The sequence below is a fragment of the Kogia breviceps genome, chromosome 6 (genome assembly GCF_026419965.1).
Source record: "Kogia breviceps isolate mKogBre1 chromosome 6, mKogBre1 haplotype 1, whole genome shotgun sequence".
NCBI classification, from domain to species: domain Eukaryota; kingdom Metazoa; phylum Chordata; class Mammalia; order Artiodactyla; family Physeteridae; genus Kogia; species Kogia breviceps.
Genome location: NC_081315.1, coordinates 94934384 through 94953973, shown reverse-complemented (window position 1 = coordinate 94953973; position 19590 = coordinate 94934384). Strand labels below are relative to the sequence as shown.

Below are 19590 nucleotides of genomic sequence, written 5' to 3'. Positions count from 1 at the left end.
GTCGATTTATTTTAAATTGAGTTGCCTTCCCAGTAGGCATGTTTCGTAGTATTATGTTTTGCTTTTCCAATTCTATCCTTTTATTGAAAGACTATTATCCAACTGTATTTAACTCATAAAGCACTAAATCCACTCACCTTTACACAAAATTAAATTGCATTTATATTTAGAAAACCTATATTTTTTTGTTGCTAGAAAGTGGAGCTTCTCCCAAAGGTGGTTTTAACATGTACAGTTTTCATTATAATTGCTTTGTTATGCTGTATTCTTTGAAGATGTTTACAATGTAAAGAATACATTTTGGTAGGAAGGTGAAATTTTACTATTTTAGATTTTATTAATAAATTGTAGAATTTATTAATAAATATTTGGAAATTTTGCAAAGTTATAGAGAGTTTAAATTTAAAGTGGTGTATTTCTTGTATTAGAAATCATTTGAAAAACTGTGTATCCTTATTATTGCTTACCTGATTCATTTTCCCAATCTTTGTAACCTTTTTGAAACAGTATAGCTAGAACAAGAGTCCAAAGAATAGAGAGCAAAATTTAATCGTTAATTAGTTGAAAACTTACACAGAAATTTGAGTCTTTGAGACACAAATCATGATATATGAGCATTTTGCAGTTTGAAATTTTCTGTCCAATTGTTACAGCTTTCCTAAAGTTATGAATTTAGAAAGGGTTCTAATGTTAAAACAGTTTTATGAAATAAAGCCCTAAGTTTGCAAATAATTAATCAGTGACTATGTGCTTGTGTTCATTTCTGTGATTTTAATTATCTGGTTTAATGAAAGACAGATAACGCAAGCAGACTGGGGAGACACCAAACTCTTACAAGAGGAAGAGGGAGAGGACAGATTGTAAATGCAGTGAATACTGGGAAGTATGTGACCTCAATCATTTCACTTGCCCCATGCTGCAAGATAGTGATGGTTGTGAAGTTTTATCTAGATATGGGCTAGCTCTGCTGTTTGGATACGTCAACTTGTGTTTATTTGAATTATGTGCCCTTAAGCTTACCATTTATGCAACACTGATTCATAAGTGTATGATTTTGTTTGAAAATGATAGCTTTTTAAAGTTGCAGTTCCTCCTTAGAAACCATAATTATTTAATATCAGAAGTGTGCATATATGTATTCCCTAAAATTAACTAGTTTTTTCTTTACTTTTTTTTTTTTTTTTTTTTTTTTTTTTTGCGGTACGTGGGCCTCACTGCTGTGGCCTCTCCCTCTGTGGAGCACAGGCTCTGGACGTGCAGGCTCAGGCGGCCATGGCTTACAGGCCTAGCTGCTCTGTGGCATGTGGGATGTTCCCAGACCGGGGCACGAACCCGTGTTCCCTGTATTGGCAGGCAGACTCTCAACCACTGTGCCACCTGGGGGAAGCCCTTTACTTATTTTTTTTTAAAGTACTTTTTGATGGGGCAAGATATCCACATGTGCATTAAAACACATATAACTAAATGTGAATAATTTTTTAGTGATTGTGATACCCAGAGAAATTCGAACTTTTTAAAATTCAGTATGATGTTTTAGAAATGCTGAAGTTTATTATCTCTGAAAAATAACTTATGCCAAAGATTACACTTTGAGAGCTCTGTCTCCACCCAGTGGCACAAAAGTAATACTCCACTCTGTTTAGTTATAAAAGCATAATTTCTGGACCTGACAAATGAACTCTTGGCAGTAGTACTAGGGTCTACGGTAGGATGAAGGCTCTTCATTATATACCCTTTTAAGCAGTTTTAAATCTGCACCATGGATATGTGTAAATTGTCTAAGAGTGAAGGAATGACAAGGAAACCTGCCTGTGGTATGTTAAGAGCAAAGTAAAAGATTATAAAACCATATACAGAATAATATTGTCTGTTTAATTATGTGTAAATAAAAAAGAGAAAATATTATCAAGGTTTTCCCAGTACCTTTATAGTATCTACTAAATATTCATAGTGGGATTGTAGTAGCAATTTATTTAAAATTTCTTATCATAAAGCTCTTCAGATATGCTTAAAAATACTGAAAATAAATTGCTCATTTACTACAAAGATAAACAGATTTTAACATTTTGCTATATTCATCTTTCTTTTTCTCTGAAAAAGAAAACACATCTCCTCCCCTTCCTACTAAAGTTGTATATCTTCTAAAGCCTGTTTTATTTGTATTACATGCAGCTATATCTATAAACAATAGATACAATTGTTGTTTGTTTTAAAATGTACATAAATGTTATCAAACTGTGGGTATCATTTTGCAACTCTTTTTGGTCAAAAGTATGTTTTAGAAAATTTCCATGTTTATATACAGATAAATTCACTAAAACTGTTTAATATGAGTCAACCACAGTATATCTATTTATCTTTTGTAATAATAAACCACAGTTTATCCATTTTTCTACTGAGATAGGTTCTTTCTACTTTTTTGCCCTTGCAAACAATACTGAAATGAGCATCCTTATCTCTATCTCCTTGTTCCTAACTTTGAGAGTTTCTCTGGGTGGATACCTAGAAATGGATTGCTAAGTCATTGGGAAGGCACCTCTTATTAGTCGTTGCCAAGTTGCTTTCAAAGTGGTTCTATCTGTTTACATACCCACTGTTTATAAGAATGCCTGTCTGCCTGTATCCTCACCATACTAGGAATGATCTGATTTATTTGTTTTGAACTTGAGTGCGTGTGATATAATACGTTAGTGTTATTAAAATTGTAATTTCTTTAAAGACTACTGAGGTTTAGTACCATTTCATATTTATTGGTGTTTGTCATTCAGATTTTTTCCTCTCTGAGTTGCTTGTTCCTGCTGTGGAATCTCCCTCCAAGATTCCTTACTTATCTGGAAGAATTTTTTTTTATTATTATTATTTTCTGGTTATTTGAGGGTTGCAGATGTCTTTTCCTAGGCCTTGGCTTTTCTTTTTTACTGTGCTATGTTACTTATTTTCTTTTTTAATCAAATGGTTTTTCTTCAAAAAGAACATTTTTAATGACAAATTTACAAATCTGGTTTGTGTTTTTGTGTCTTTTTCATAAGGTGATAGATTGTTGTTTGCTCTACTAAAAGTTTTTAACTTTCACTTTAATCCTTTATTAATCTACCTGGAAGTTATTTTTGTTCCTGTTGTGAGGTTGGAATCTAAGGATATCTCTTGATGTATGGATAAACAGTTGTCCTAGTCTCATTCCTGCTCTATCCTTGCTGGTTTGTAATACAACTTCTCTCCATAGATACGTAAATGCTTCCAGGCTCTCTGTTTTTGTTCCATTGATCCCATTTTACTTTAGTTGCTATATGTAGCTTTATAGTAAATATTAATGTTTGATGGGTTTAAATCTTCCTCTGTTAAATTCAGAATTGCTACTCTTGGCAAGTTATTCTTAGGAATTTTAGGATCAGCTTACAAAACGTCATGAAAAGTTCCATGGGGCTTTTATTGGAATTTCTTTGAATTTAAAGATTAATTTTTAGCTTGTTTTTTTTATAGTTACATGTGTTACCTTTCTTTAAAAAGTTATACTTCAAATTGCTTGTTGCTGATATGTAGGGAAAAGCTGTTGATTTTAGTATGCTGATTTTGTATATAGAAACATTGAATTTTTCTGTAAGAGTGGTTTGGATTTTTTTGTGTGGACAATAATAATGACATTTTTCCCCCTTTCCATTCCTTGTGCTTTTTTCCCAAGGCAATCTAAGACCTCCAGTAAAATGTTGAATGAAAGTGTGAAAGTGATTGCAGACAAATAGTGGTCACCATTTCTAACTTTAAAGAGAATGCTTATTTCATCATGAAGTGTGTTTTTTTTTGTTTATTTGTTTTGTTTTTTGCTCTGTGTTCGATGGGTTACAGTTTTTTTTTTTTTTTTGGCCGAGCCACGAGACATGTAGGATTTTAGTTCTCTGACCAGGGATTGAAGCCACGCCCCCCTGCGTTGGGAGCCCAGAGTCTTAACCACTGGGCCACCAGAGAAGTCCCTGATGGATTATTTTTAAATTAAGGAAATTAATCACTATTTCTATTTTGCTAAGAATGATTTTTCTTTTAAATCAATGGATGTTAAATTTTAACCAAATTATTTTTCTGCATAATTTGAGGTAATTGCTTGTTTTATTTTTCTTTATTCCATTGAATTTTAATCTGTTTAAATAAATTCCTTTAAATGTCAGTAAAACTATTTTTGTCACAATGTTCTGTTTTGATAATAATTAGATTTGGTTTGCTATATTATTTTATTTAGGGTTTTTACATTTTTAATCATAGATTAGTCAATAATTTTCCTTCTCGACACTCTGATTTTGGTATCAAGGTTATATTAGCATCATAAAATAAGGCAAAGAATACCCCTTTTTCTTTCATTTTTTTCTTTTTTTCTTTTCTTTTTTTTTTTTTTTTTACTCTTATAGTAGTAAAGAATTTGGTCTCTAGAACAAGATTGCTAGAGTTTGAATTGAATCCTTACTTCTCCGTTTAACTTATATGTATGTAATGTTGTCTAGTATTTTGTTTTGTTTTGAATGTCCCACAAAACATTATTTTTTATTTGTATAACTTTGTGGGAGGTACTCTCTCTGACTCTAAGCTTCCTTGTCTGTAAAATGTAACCTACCCTATGAGATTATTTTGTAATTTAAACTAAATAATATTTGTAAAACAATTAGAACATACCCTAGCCCATAATAATCCTCAATAAATGTTTTGAATTTTATTCTGTATTCTGAAATATTATAAGATACAGATGATTCTATGAAGATGTTGAAGAAATTGCCTGTAGGCAGTTTGAGTTTGGTGTGTGTGTATGTTGGCAGGCGGGAAGGAGACAGATTTTTAAATTATTGATTCAGTTTCTTATAATGGTCATAAGTCTAGATTTGTTAAGTTATATATTTCTAAAATATTGTTTGTTTTATCTGAGTTATAAAATTTGTGGCTTTAAGTTGTCCATAGTATTTTATATGATTTTTAAAATCTCACATCTTTAAATTTTCTTTTCATTTCTCCTCCTTGACTAATCTGGCATGATTTGTCTATTTTATTTCACTCCGTCATTCTTCAAAGAGCTAACTGTTGGTTTTGTTGATATTCTCCATTTAGTTCAGCTCTTATCTTTTATTTCCTTTATTGGAATTTGCTTCATTTGTTTGTTTTTAATATTTAGGCACCTAGCTCATGAATTTTTCAGTCCTCCTGTTTTCCTTAATGTATGATTTTTATGGCTGTGAATTTCCCTCTAAGAACGACTTTAACTGAATCTGCCTAAAGTTTGGATACGTATAGTTTGATTATCATCTAGTTTAAAAATGTTTCCAACTTTTAATATGTCTCTTCCTTGAAAATATGAATTATCTGGAAGTATATGTTTAAGTTTCCAAATGTTGAATGTTTGTTATGTTGTTTATTTGGTCGTTAGTTTTTAAAGAATATCTTTACTTATCAATTTCTAATTGTATTATGCTTAGAGAATAGCATCTGTATAACATTTATTCTTTGGTATCTTCTGAGACTTGCTTCATGACCTAGTATTTATTTGATCGAATATTTAAAATTTTCCACATGTATCTGAAAAGTACATTTTCTTAATTGTTAGTTATAGGATACTATATTTTTGGTTAAATCATGTATTAGTTATTAGTTAGAAAAGTCTCTGTATACCTACATTTTGGTCTACTTTTCTATCAGTTGCAGAAAGAAGTTTGTTCAGATCTCTCACATTTATCAATATTTTCTTGTAATTCTGTTCATTTCTATTTTACATAGTTTAAACAAAGTTATTTGGTGAATACAAGTCCAGATGTATCTTTTTAAAAGATTAACTATTCTTCTATGATTATGGGGAGACTACTTTACAGCTGACCATATTTTTTGCCTTTAAGTTTGTATTATCTGATATTAAAATAGCTATAGGAGCTTTCTTTTGATTAATATTTGCCAGCATAACTTTTTCTTTACTTAAAATATTTTCCATCATCAGGCTCTAGATATGTCTGTGTAAGAAATAGCAATAACTGTTACTATTTTGCATTCTATTTGAGGATCTCTGTTGCCAGTGAAGGCCAGTTTAATCCAGCTACATTTAATCTGCTTGCTGATCCATTTGGATTTCTCTCTGTCATATTATTTTGTGGTTTCTCTTTTCTATACCTCTTTTCAGCTTCTCTGTCATTCTCCTAAAGGATCTTCAGGTGCTTTAATTTTAGACACTACCCTCTGCATCTTATATATGAATGTTGTCTAGTATTTTGTTTTGAATACCCTGCAAAAGTCATTTTTTATTGTTTTATTCAGTCATTGTTTAGAAAGACTTATGTATTTCTCTGTTCATCATTGTATTTTGCTTTTTACTCTTTCCTTTTTTTTTTTCTTCCCTGAAAATATGTTCTTTGGTAAAAATTCTTTCAGTTAGCAACTGAGAGTGGTAAATTCTCTGTCTTTGCCTGAAAATGTCTTTATTTTCACTCTCACTTGAGAATAATAGTTTAACTGGATATCAGATTCTAGATGAACAATTACTTTTCCCATAGTATTTTGAAAACATTTGCTGTTATTTTCAGGCCTCTTATTGTTACTGTTGAGAAGTTTTAGTAAGGCAGATTGTTCCAGTTTCCTTTTAGGTAATTTCTGATTTCTCTCATCGCTTAGAAAATGTTTTCATTTTCTTTTGTTACACGTTTTTACTATAATATAATTAGGTGTACAGTTTTTTCCCTGATACTTGGTGTGCTTTTGAATCTGAAGATGATTATCTTTTTTCAATTATAGAAAAATTATTAGTTGTTTTCTCTTTTAATATTGTTTTTCTTTTCTCTGTTCACCCCTACTGGAATATTAGTTGTATAGAAATATAAGACTAATATTAGCCTATAATTATATGTTTGATCTTATTTTATCTTCCACATCTCTCAACCTTTCTTTTTCTCTAATTGTGCTGCATTCAGAAAAATTTCCTTAGATCTGTCTTCAAGATTACTTACTCTTTCTTCAGCTCCAATTTTGTTTAACCCATTCTTTGAATTTTTAATTTCAGTGACTGTTTTCATTTCTATTAGTTCTCCTTGATTCTTCATAAAATCTACTTGTTTTGTAATGCCTTGTCCTTTTTTCATTTTTCATTTTTATTTTATAATTAATGCCCTTAAACATCTTATTTTTTAGTTTTATTTGATAATTGTATTATTTGATGTTCTTGATTGATTATTGCAGCTGTTTCTTGAGTTTGCAGAGCAGATTGCCTTCTCCTGTTTTATAGTGTTTTACTGAACTATCTTAAAGGAACTTCTTTTTTTTCTTCTCTCCAGGGAAACACTTTGGAGGAGTAGGAATGCTCCTCAATATTATTTCTTTTGCTTCTGGCAGTAGTTTCAAGGGCTTCACCTACTCAGGACCATCTTTTTGTTGTTGTTGTTAACCTTTTGGATTTGGGTTTCACAGACCCTTCTGGCAGTATAAACTTGAACTCCACGGTAATATGAGTTAGTTTGTATTGAGTTGGAGTATTGAACACCCAGCATATTGAGTTTTTCACAAGAAACTTTTAAAATTCCTGTATCCAGAGAACATGCATTGAAGGAAGTTCCCTTGTTCATTGGTCAGATTTCTTTTCAGTACACCCTCCCACTGAGGGATGCAGCCATCTAGGCCCAGCCTTTTATCCAGAACACTCACAATTCCTATTCCTCACCTTCTGTGGGCTTAAGATGTCATTTATATCCCCAAATTAAAGCGCAAACCCTTAAATTACTGAGACTGAGAACCTCCCACAGCAGTTCCAACATCACTCACAGGCTTATTAGCTCTGACTTTTAGTCTTTGTGTTTTGGCATCCTGAGAATTTTCTCTTCTTCCTTGTAAACTCAGCTATGCATTTAAAACTATTGTTATATTTTATTCAGCGTATTGAAGTACTTGAGGCTACTTAAAGTGTGTGTTTGGGGGTTGGGAATGGTGATCAGGTTATCTTTGACTGCCATATTGCTAGAACCATAAGTCCCTATATTACTTACTACTTTTGGTTGTTGGTGGTGGGGGGACCCGCTTATTCAAAACCAAATTTTATTTTCTTTGCCATAAGAAAATACAGTTTGCAAAATAGTGTCTTATTAAACTGTTATGCTTCTGTGTGTAATTATTGATATTAGAATGAAAAATCACCTCAAATAATTTCTGTACAGTGAACTTCAGTGTTTCATTTAACTGCTCTTATAAATCACAGGTAGGGATGGCTGTTGGCTTTCATTGAGAATTAATAATAGCCTGGAGATATTATTAAACATGTTCACCTTTTGTGGAGGAGAGCTTGTTACAAGGTTAAAGTGAACTTCTTTTTAATCCTACATGAGTTTTATGGTGTAGGCAATATGTAAGAGATGGCAATATGTAAGAAGAAAATTTTTTGAAAGGATTGTAGAGTTGTAAACATTTTCTAGATGTGACCCATTTATGAGTCTCATCATTTTTTTTTTTTTTTTTTTGCGGTACGTGGGCCTCTCACTGTTGTAGCCTCTCCCGTTGCGGAGCACAGGCTCCGGACGCGCAGGCTCAGCGGCCATGGCTCACGGGCTCAGCTGCTCCACGGCATGTGGGATCTTCCCGGACCAGGGCACGAACCCGTGTTCCTTGCATCAGCAGGCGGATTCTCAACCACTGTGCCACCAGGGAAGCCCATATGAGTCTCATCTTTATGTTATATTCTTTATTGGATTACTTAGAATTTTCCTCATATAAACTATTTACTTTTTTTTTTAACTTCTTCATGCAGTATCTTTCCATCTTTGTGAGTAATACTCATTTTTTCAAGCAGGGTATCCTGATTCTTCTCAGCCCTTCTCATCATACCTAGTCATGGCTGAATGTGGCTGTGTTTTACTGTGTATACGAAATAACCAGTGCTTGATGAGAATGGCTGCATTATGTGCTAAGAGTTGTAGAACTTAATCATCTGTGTCAGTCTGGCACATTCTTTTAGTATTTGTAGGATATTGTTTCTTCTTTGACAAAGTGAGAACATCGGACTAAAGATTTCCAGGGTTTCTTCCAGTTCTATAATCTATGAATCATTATAAATAAGTAAGAGAAAGTTCTAATGTTTGTCTACTAAATTATAAATATTTTCATATTACATAATTTGTATTTGGAAAAAGCCTTGTATGGTATTTATGGAAGTAGTCAAATATTCTGAAAATATTCCCTTTAATTTTACCCATTTTTTTTCCAGTCTGTCAAGTTATTTCAGTGGCTGTTTCTGTTTGAATTGTTTGTTAATTCACTCAGTAAATACTTACTGTACATCTACTTATTTTTTAAAATAAATTTATGTATTTTATTTTTGGCTGCGTTGGGTCTTAGTTGCTGCATGTGGGCTTTCTCTAGTTGTGGTGAGTGGGGGCTACTCTTTGTTGCGGTGCAGAGGCTTCTCATTGCGGTGGCTTTTCTTGTTGCGGAGCACGGGCTCTAGGTGCGCGGGCTTCAGTAGTTGTGGCTCGCGGGCTCTAGAGTGCAGGCTCAGTAGTTGTGGCCCACGGGCTTAGTTGCTCCGCGCTTGTGGGATCTTCCTGGACCAGGGCTCGAACCTGTATCCCCTGCATTGGCAGGTGAATTCTTAACCACTGCGCCACCAGGGAAGTCCCTGTACATCTACTTTTTGCCTGGCACTGTGCTAGTTGTGATGCAGTGTTGAACATGGTATACAGTTATTTCCTTCATGAAGCATGCAGTCTAATGGAGGACAGACAAGAGCAATGCACTGTTATGTCATAGGGAAATACACTTTGGTGTTGCCATGTGAGCACAAGAGGGCAAACACTGACCTTAAATTTGGAGGGGTTGGAAAATTTCCTGGAGGAACTGCTCTTTAAGTGAAATAGGAGGTCAAGGGAGAAATGAGATGAGGAAAGAAGGTGTGGAGGTAAGAGATACTCTGATACTTCTGGGAGCTGAGTGAGGTATATTGTTCCTAGTATTCCTATAACAGAGAAGAGGGACACTAGTTCCAAATTAGAGGCTAGGTAAATAGGGCATTCTAAGGAGTTTGACTTTATTCTAATCCTAGAAGTAGTGGGAGCAACTTAAGGGTTTTCACCAATAAAATGTCATATTCCTTTTCCATTTTAAAATGATCATGCAGGTTGCAGTATGGAGAGTAAGTTGGAGGAGAAAGATCAGTTATTATTCTGGTGCAGTAGTCCAGTATAATACAGCAGTGGTTTGTTGAGGGGGAAGTGGAGAGATGTGAGAGATACCCAGGAGGTAGAACTGGAAACACTTTATGATTAACTAGATGTGGATTATGATGGAGGAAGAAGAGTCAAGAATGTCTGTGTTTCCAATTCAGATAACTAGGTGAGTGGTGGTGTGTTTTTTTTTTTTTTTTTTTTTTACCGAGGTGTAAGGAACATAGAAGAAGGAGTGGGTTTGGGAGGAAAATGTTGAATTCAGCGTGGGTATCTGTGGAACACCCAAACAAATGTCCAGTAGGCAGTTGATTGTGAAGTTCTAAAGTTTAGGAAAAAGATTAAAAGCTGGATTCGCAGATTTGGACTTCTATAGACTGCAAAGGGTAATTGAAGTAATGGGAGTAGATGAAATTTCATGAGAAGAATAAGTGGAACAAGAATAACAAGGCCTAGAACAGAACTTCAGAGACAGACAATTAAGGGACAGTAAAGGAAGAGGTGAGAATGTGGTTGGAGAGGTCAAGGATAGGATAAACTAATAATGTCACATGCTGGTCCAATGTCAAGGAAGGATGGAAATACTCATTGAATTTAGCAGTGAGGAAGTTTATCATAACTTTGTTAATGATAGTTGCAGGGAAATTGTATGGAAGCACTTTACCATTTCTTTGATGAATGAGTGAAGGTAAAGTAGTGTAGAAAGAAAGCAACATAGATCATTTACATAAAAGGGAAGAGAGATGTCAGCTGAAAACAGTCTGAGGGTAGAGGAGGTTTTCTTGTTGCTCTTGTTGTTTATCTGTTTATTTTTCGGGTTTGTTTTTTCAACTTTTTAAAAATAAATCTTTTTATTTTATTTTTATTTTTGGCTGCGTTGGGTCTTCATTGCTGCACACGGGCTTTCTCTAGTTGCGGCAAGCGGGGGCTACGCTTCCTTGCGGTTCGTGGGCTTCTCATTGCGGTGGTTTCTCTTGTTGTGGAGCACAGGCTCTAGGTGTATGGGCTTCAGTAGTTGCAGTACGCAGGCTCAGTAGTTGTGGCTCGCAGGCTGTAGAGCACAGGCTCAGTAGTTGTGGCGCATGGGCTTAGTTGCTCCGCAGCATGTGGGATCTTCCCCAGGGCTCGAACCCGTGTCCCCTGCATTGGCAGACGGATTCCTAACCACTGCACCACCAGGGAAGCCCTCTGTTTTTTCAACTTTTATTTTTAAGTGCCGATGGGAAATAGAAGGGGAGAATGAAAATAAAGGCAGCAAAAGGGGTAAACAGTAGATAAGGTCCTTGAGTTTAGGGTAGAGAATGGGACAGATAGATAGTGGAAGGAACAGAATGTGTGAACTAGAAAGGTAGGAATGTCAGAATCTAAATTATATGATGTCTTAAGCTTATTATTTCAATAATGAAGCAATTCTGAATGATGGCAAGACCAAGGCATGAGAGTGGGTGGTGGAGTAGAGTAGAGGTCAATGTTTGGTGAGAGGAGATGAAAACCATGATTGGTTAAGGTGTTGATCTTACAGATGAGATGGCTCAAGCTGGTGAGAGGTTGGATGGACTGGTAAGAGAGAGACTAAGCAGGAAGTGACTAGTGAAGTGGAGATGAGAGATTCACGTGGCTTAATAGTGTGAGTGTCAAAGGAACATGTTTTTATAAAGGGAGTGAGGGTTTACAACAATACTGGGGAATGAGAAGGCCATCAATCTGTTGTTCTGATGCTGTATCGTGTGAGGTATGAAGAATGAACGGCTTCAGCTTGAGAACGGTATTCTTAGGAGAGCTATGTTTCCATTAAGGCAAAGAAATGAAGTGCCCATTCAATGAAGATTTAAGCACATAGGGGAAGTTTGTCTACTGTCTGTGTGGGTCTAGACTGAGACTGGGAGCAGAAACAAGGTAATCTAAGACTTCTGGTTAGTTCCGCAATAGTCAGTGTTCAAAAAAACAAGTTTTTATCTGACTTTTGCCTAAAAAATAGTGAGACTATATATACAGTATTTACATGATCCTTGATTTAAAATTTCTTAAAGTTCAAACAAGTTGTGCTATCTCAAGAGATATTTGTTGAAAAATACAACCTGTTTTACTGAACAGTTTTCTCGTCTTTCAACGTTAAAATTCATTAAAATATTTGCAATAAAGTACAGATTCCTTATAAATATGTTTTATTGATTTTTAAATATAAGAATTTGTTATCTTGGGTAAATATTTAAGCCTTTATGGTTAGTAATGTCAGATTTTATATTTAAAACCTCATGTGTTTATATGTTCACTTCTGGTTTTTTTTCAGACCCGTTTTTATTTTTGTTACATTTTTTTTACTCCTTAACTTTCCTGAGAAACAGTTTTATAGGTGATAGAGGATGGTAATAATTGTACAGTTACTTCAATAAAGGTAGATTCAATGGTGACAAAGGTAGATTAATCACATCAGTTCTCCTTTGGTGTGTCTTTGTAGTGTGCATGAAAGGAGCATTGGATTTTATGAATGTTTTCCTTTATTTCTGCTTGGCTTTCAGGGACCATGGCTAAACCTGCTGGATCACTAGCCAGAAGCAGCAGCTTGTGTCGCTCCCGCCGCAGCATCGTTCCGTCCTCGCCGCAGTCTCAGCGAGCTCAGCTTCCTGCACATGCTCCTCACCCGTCACACCCCCGGCATCCCCACCATCCCCAGTACACACAGCACTCCTTGCCTTCCCCTGATCCAGATATCCTCTCAGTGTCAAGTTGCCCTGCTCTTTATCGAAATGAAGAGGAGGAGGAGGCCATTTACTTCTCTGCTGAAAAGCAATGGTATTGGCAATGAATGAAATACAGTATGTGTTGGGCTGGGTGGGTAGGAGTGGCATGTTGTGTTAATTTTCTACTGATGCATAACAGGTTACAACAAACTTCAGTGGCTTCTAACAACACCCGTTTATTAGCTCTCAGTTCTGTGTGCCAAAGTCCAAGCTTGGTGTGGCTAGGTTTTCTGCTCAGGGTCTCACAAGTCTAAAATCAAAGTGTTGGCTGGGCTTTAGTCTTATCTGGAGCTTGGGGGCCTCATCAAAGCTCACTTGGTTGTGGCAGAATAATCAATTCCTCATGGTTACAGTACCGAGGTCCTGGTTTCCGTGCTTGCTCTCACCTGGGGGCTGCTCTCAGATTCTAGAGGCTGCCCGCTCTTCCTTGCCATGTGTGGCCTCTATCTTCAAAGCCAGCAATAGAGAATTTCCCTTCTTTCAAATCCCTCCTTTGCTTTGAATCTCTGCCTTCCTTTATCTCTGATCTCTATACCCAAATTTAAAAGGCTTACCTGGATAATAATCTATATATTAAAGATCTACTAGTTTGGGCCTTAATTACACCTGCAAAATCCTTTCATAGCAGCACCTCTGTTAATGTTTGATTAAATAACTAACTGGTAGAAGATGTGTGTACACCAGTGCTGGGAATTGCGGGACCATCTTAGAATTCTGACCACCACAGACATAGGATATTTTGAGATATAACTGCTTAGAGGCTATTGCACACAATTGACTCAAGTCTCAGAATATAAACTTGTCTAACGAACAGTTTCATATGTAAAATATAAAGGCATGAGCTTAAATATACTTGAGCACAAGGAAACATTAAATATGACTGAGGTTTTAAAATATTTGTTGCCAATTAATGATTTGTTCTGTTATGTGCTAGTACTTGCTAGCAACCAAGCAGTATCAGATGCAAAAGATTTAAGAAAATGTCAGGAACTTAAAGGAGGAAATTATATTCATAACACTTTTTTTTTTTTTTCTATAAAGTAGATATAGCAGCAGTGTATTCTAGTCCAATGAGACCGGTTGCTGTTGGGGATCTCTTTAAACCATATTCCTCTTTTGGAGCAGTACGGTATTGAGTGACAGAAAAACTGGTATTGGTTTCTGATTTTGCCACTTAGTAGCCATGTGGCCATGAAGTGTTTACTGTTCTTATAAGAAAAACAAAACTAGAAGGAATGGGCTGGACACTCAGCGTAAGCCCTGGTGGCTCTCTGTCATGTGATTCTTCACACACAATTGTTTTGTCTGCTAGAGAAAGTAAATTTTATGATTAGCAAGTGATCATTATAGCATATTCCTAAGGAGATGGTACACGTTTTGTGTTGTCATTGCAACTGCAGAATCTGATGCAGCTTTGCTTGGTTAGCACTTTATGACCAGCTTTTTTGTCTAACCTTTGAAGTATAACTGTAGTCACCAGTAAGATGACTTTACTGACAAAACTAATTTTGTGTGGCTTACGGAAATTAGTAGGAAAACTCCAGAGCTCTGCTGTCCAGTAGAATTTTTTGCACTGATGGAAATGTTCAGCCCTCATTTCAGAGAGCACTGTCAGAAAATTCACAGCTAGCTCATAAATTTGAGAAGAATTTGGATTCAGACAACTTCCTCCTCTCCATTTTCGTCTTTTAAGTGTTGAACCACCAGAATCCTTACAAAATAAAAATAATACAAACATTTACTACTTACCAATCTTTTATGTTCTATGCATTATTGCACGCATACACTCATTTAAACCTTACCTTGAGTTAAGTCTTGTTATACGTGCATTAAACTTACATAAATTGAACTACACGTCACTGTGGGAAAAAAATAAAAGTAGAAAAATGACATAAATGGTACATACAGTTAAATTCAATATTCTGAAGAATATGTGCTCTGGAAAAAATGGGACGTTTTAAGGTGTACTAGACCTATATTCCAAGTCTGACTAGTTATGCAGAAGAAGCAACACTTCAGATTATTATTTGTTTTGGAATTAGGATATTAGAACTAGAAATAGTATTAGAGATTAATCAAATTCTCTGACTTAGACAAGAAAATTGAGATCTGGTTAAATTAAGTGATTTGCCCAAGATTGTACAGCTGATTAATGGCAGGACCAGGACAGGAATCTAGGTCTCCTAAATTAGGTCAGTATTCTTTTCACACATTATTTAGATTTTAGAAGCTAGTTTTTAAAATATTTTTAACCTAGTTTAGAATTTCACACACAAAGCAGCCAAACCACATAACAGAATAGAAAGTAAATTCATAAAATTTTGACTAGATCAGCTTCTGGCTCTGGAAGCTGAAGAGCTCCAGGGAACAGTGATATATGCTGTTTGATTAATGGCCATCTACTCCAAAAAGGAGCCTTGCAGAAAAGTCCCTACCAGTGATTGATTTCTGAGTCATTTCTTCCTATCTGAACTGCCTCTTGCCCTCTGTTAGCACTATCCATTATCAATTGTAAGAGCATTTGAAAAATTATGCAGTACATGTAACTGCATAAAATGAAAGCATTATTTAAGTCTTAATTATTTGCCCAGGAGATTTTGTACCTTCTGAAAGCTTGTAGTATAATAAAGACAGTCTTCACATACATGTGTGAGTAAAGTTCATAGAAAAGACTAAATACATTTAGCAGTCTAATATATAACTGAAGTATGGTATTAACAAAATACATGTCAAAATCAATAAACATGCATATCATAACATGAAAAATGATAGTAATCATAGGTCATCCAAGATGAGAGATCATTCAGTTCATTTACTCTATAAATATGAATTTAGTCCTTGCTGTGTACCATGTACTTGCTAATAACTTGAGCTGCCAAGACAGGTGAGACAAGGTCCTGGCCTAGTTCCGGCTGGTAGATTATGATCATATGTGTTCCTGTCTTTCTGTCTTCAGCTCTCTTCCTTCTCTCACCTTATTTCTTTTGCCAGTTACTTTTTACCTTGACTCTACTTTTCATTTCGTAATCATTCCGTTCATAGAGTGAACACTATTCATCTCAGGTATGGTACATTCAAAAATGAATAAATTGTTATCCCTATTCTTCAAAATGTTCCTCCCTCCCTCACTTCCTTCCCCTCTCTTCTCTTCTTATCTGTTCTTCCTTCCTTTTTTCCTCCCTCCCTCCCTTTCTTTTCCCTCCCTCCCTCCTTCATTTCCTCCTTCCCTCCCTCTTGCCCTTCCTCACTCCCTCCCTCCCTCCCTTCCATACTTACTAAGTATCCACTATGAGCTTGTCACTATTCCAGAGAATACAAAAGTTAATAAGACTTACTGCCCTCATTGTCTCCTTTCTTCTGGGGAAACTGACTATAAACAAGTTAATATAAAATATTTTAGGTAGTGATAAGTTCTGGGATGCTAAACAAAGGGGAAAGAGAATGCTGCTTTGGATAGGGTAGTTAGGAGAAGCATCTCTGGAGAGAGAGCATTTGAGTTATGTGGAGATGGAGGGGAAAAAAGATGAGGCAGAGGGAACATCAAGTGCAGCAGCCCTGAGGGAGTCGCAAGATTGGCTGGAGGCATAGCCGTGGACCTGACCATGCAGAGCTTTGTGGCCTTTGGCAAGGATTTTGGAGTTTAGCCTAAGTGTGTGAGGAAGCATTGGAAAGCTTTGAGCAAGAGATTATTGTGCTCTGATTGAGTTTTTAAAAACCACTTTAAGGGCTGTGCAGAGAAGTAACTCAGAGGGAAGAACAAGAATGGAAGCAGGGAAACGAATTAGGAAGCTATTGCAATCATTGAGGTAACTGGTAGGGCAGGAAGGAGGGCATTGTCCCAATGTAGCAGTGGGACAGGAAGAAAAGGGTGGGTTTGAGGTATATTTTGAAGGAATAGCTGATAGCATTTACTGTATGTTGGCTGTGGGGTTGTAAACTATTTTTTCCAGTCCTCTTTATTTCTCTTTCCACTGTGGAAAAGAGGGGAAAATCACAAAGGAATAAACTTGTGAGAATTTATTGAATGTCTACTTTAAAAAAATAGCTCAATTTCATTACCTTTCACCTGCCATCCACTCCCCACCCCAGTGTACCTCACCTCTCTTCCCTTCTGTTTTAAACTTGGGAGAACTTATATTTTAGCTTAGTATATTCTTTCCTTCCTTCCTTAGGAAGCTATATTTAATCAATTTAATGACTAAACAATAAAGGGAGAAGGTGGTGACTAAAATTCATCTTTTCAACTATATGTCAACTATGTGATTTAGAAAGAAAAATTTTCAGTATTGAAACAAAACACAGAAGTAGCTGAAATGATAAAAACCTGTAAAATTTAAACATTTTCATTTCTCTGATGATTGAAGAAGGTGTAACTTTAAGTTATAATATTTTCTAGATTGGAAGGTATCATTAGCATAGTTTATGTTAAAAATTAAACATTTTGATAAGTTATATTATTTAAAGTAGTAATTTTCTAATTTTGTTGAAATGTGTATAGAATTTTAACATCTCTCCCTTTAATATATTTTGATAGCTTAAACAGTGGAAGATGTTTTGGTTAGAATTAGTTAGAATGTCTGCCAGTACCCTTAAGAACATATTGATTTAAAATTTTACCTTTGCCTCTATCTCATCCAGGGAAGTGCCAGACACAGCTTCAGAATGTGACTCCTTAAATTCTTCCATTGGAAGGAAACAGTCTCCTCCTTCAAGCCTTGAGATATACCAAACATTGTCTCCTCGAAAAATATCAAGAGATGAGCTCTCTCTAGAGGATTCATCCAGAGGAGATTCGCCCATAGCTGCAGATATCTCTCGGGGTTCTCCTGATTGTGTAGGTCTGACAGAAACTAAAAGCATGATCTTCAGTCCTGCAAGCAAAGTGTACAATGGCATCTTAGAGAAATCCTGTAGCATGAACCAGCTTTCCAGTGGCATCCCGGTACCTAAACCTCGCCACACATCATGTTCCTCAGCTGGCAATGACAGCAAACCAGTTCAGGAAGCCCCAGGTGTTGCCAGGATAAGCAGCATCCCACATGACCTTTGCCATAATGGAGAGAAAAGCAAAAAGCCATCAAAAATTAAAAGCCTTTTTAAGAAGAAATCTAAGTGAACTGGTGGAATTCCATTCAAGTGGCATCTTTAAACTTTTATCTCCCATCCTTCACTCCTCTTTTTTTGTTTTAATTTTAGGAATGTAACTCCATTGGGGCTTTCCAGAGTGGATGCCATAGTGGAATGTCCTTAAGAGCAACTGTCTACTGTCTGCTTATTTAAATGACTATATAATCAGTTTGTCAAGCCAGTTATTACTGAAAAATCATTAAGAGATGAGACAGTTTACAGTCATTTTCGCCTATTTATTTCTGCTTTGTTATTAGTGATATATATACAACATTTTGTTGAGAGCCACTATGGACTTAAAAAGCTTTAATGGACTAGTAAGCCAGCATGGGCTTGCAAAAATTTCCTGTTTACCAGAGCATCTTCTTATCTTTCCACAGAGCTATTTACATCCTGGACTAAAATAACTTAAAAGGAGTAAAACTAATTGCACTACTGTTTTCTCAGACTGGAAAAATATCTCTGCAAGTGAAACTGTATAGAGTTTATAAAATGACTATGGATAGGGGACTGTTTTCACTTTTAGATCAAAATGGGTTTTTAAGTAGAACCTAGGGTTTCTAATTAACTTGATTTCTGGAAATGAAAACCCACGCTTTTATTATGGGAAGCTTCTTTAAATGCATTTAACATTATAAAGTTTCAAGTCCTGCTGTAAAGACCATGTTGTTTTGTTTTTCCCAGGGCTTTCACTGTGATTTTCTGCATTGCAGGCTGTATGATAAAATATAAATAATTTAAAGAGAGAGGCTCTTGATTCCTTACACAAAGTGGAAGAGTTAAAACTTGATTGAAGGACTTAAAACATTCACAAGCATATACTAAACTAGGGGGATGTGGGGATTCAGGCACTTGTTTACAGACTCAATAACTGCAAAGATTTATGGTTTGTGAAAAACTTGTACTGTGGAAAAGATAATAAATCGAAGACATTATTGTGTGGGACTGTGCTGATTTTTGTTGATAACACTCCACTAAGAACACTATATGTTTTTTGGAGAGCTGTGTAAGCTGTCTTCTTGCTTAACTGCAATATAAGAAATAGTGATGTTTTGGAAGTAAGTTGTCAACAAATTTCTTTCTATTTTATATTGTTTGTCATATTTTTATGTAGTTTGAAATGTTTAAATGTTCTAATATCAAGATTAACAAATATAAATTTATGGTGCATTTAGATTGTATTGTATTAATTTATAAAGTTTGGGGTTTGTTAAACTGATAACTTATTATAAAGGTAACTTTTACCGTGAAGATTGTCACGTGAGTAACAAAGTACATTAACATCTGGGGAGTTTCTGCTTAAACTGCTTCTTTTAAAAATTCAGTCAAAATGATCTGATTAATGCAATGTGGATGGACATTTAGGTGAACAGCTGATGCATATTAGCTAGAATGGTTTTTCAGCTTTGTGGCTGAAATATATAATGTCCAACTCAGTCCTGTTTAGATGAAAATGCTGATTGAGAAACAATCAGCATTCAAGATTTGTTCCAAAGAAATACTTTACTAAGAATATGAACAGTTTCCCAAAGTTTCCTGTAAATTTTGTGTACTTTAGTGCCGTT

General features: G+C 35.4%; 1 protein-coding gene across 4 annotated transcripts in view; it reads left to right on the top strand.

Moving 5' to 3' along the window:
- Nucleotides 1–18960, top strand: part of STIM2 (stromal interaction molecule 2) — a 178736-nt gene extending 159776 nt beyond the window's left edge. For all 4 annotated transcript variants that reach the window (XM_067036315.1, XM_067036316.1, XM_059067729.2 and 1 more), the window contains 2 exons: nt 12677–12950; nt 17537–18960. In XM_067036315.1, coding sequence (XP_066892416.1) covers nt 12677–12950; nt 17537–18014 — 752 coding nt within the window. In that variant the 3' untranslated portion in view covers nt 18015–18960. The remainder of the gene's footprint in view (nt 1–12676; nt 12951–17536) is intronic.
- Nucleotides 18961–19590: the final 630 nt, after the last annotated feature.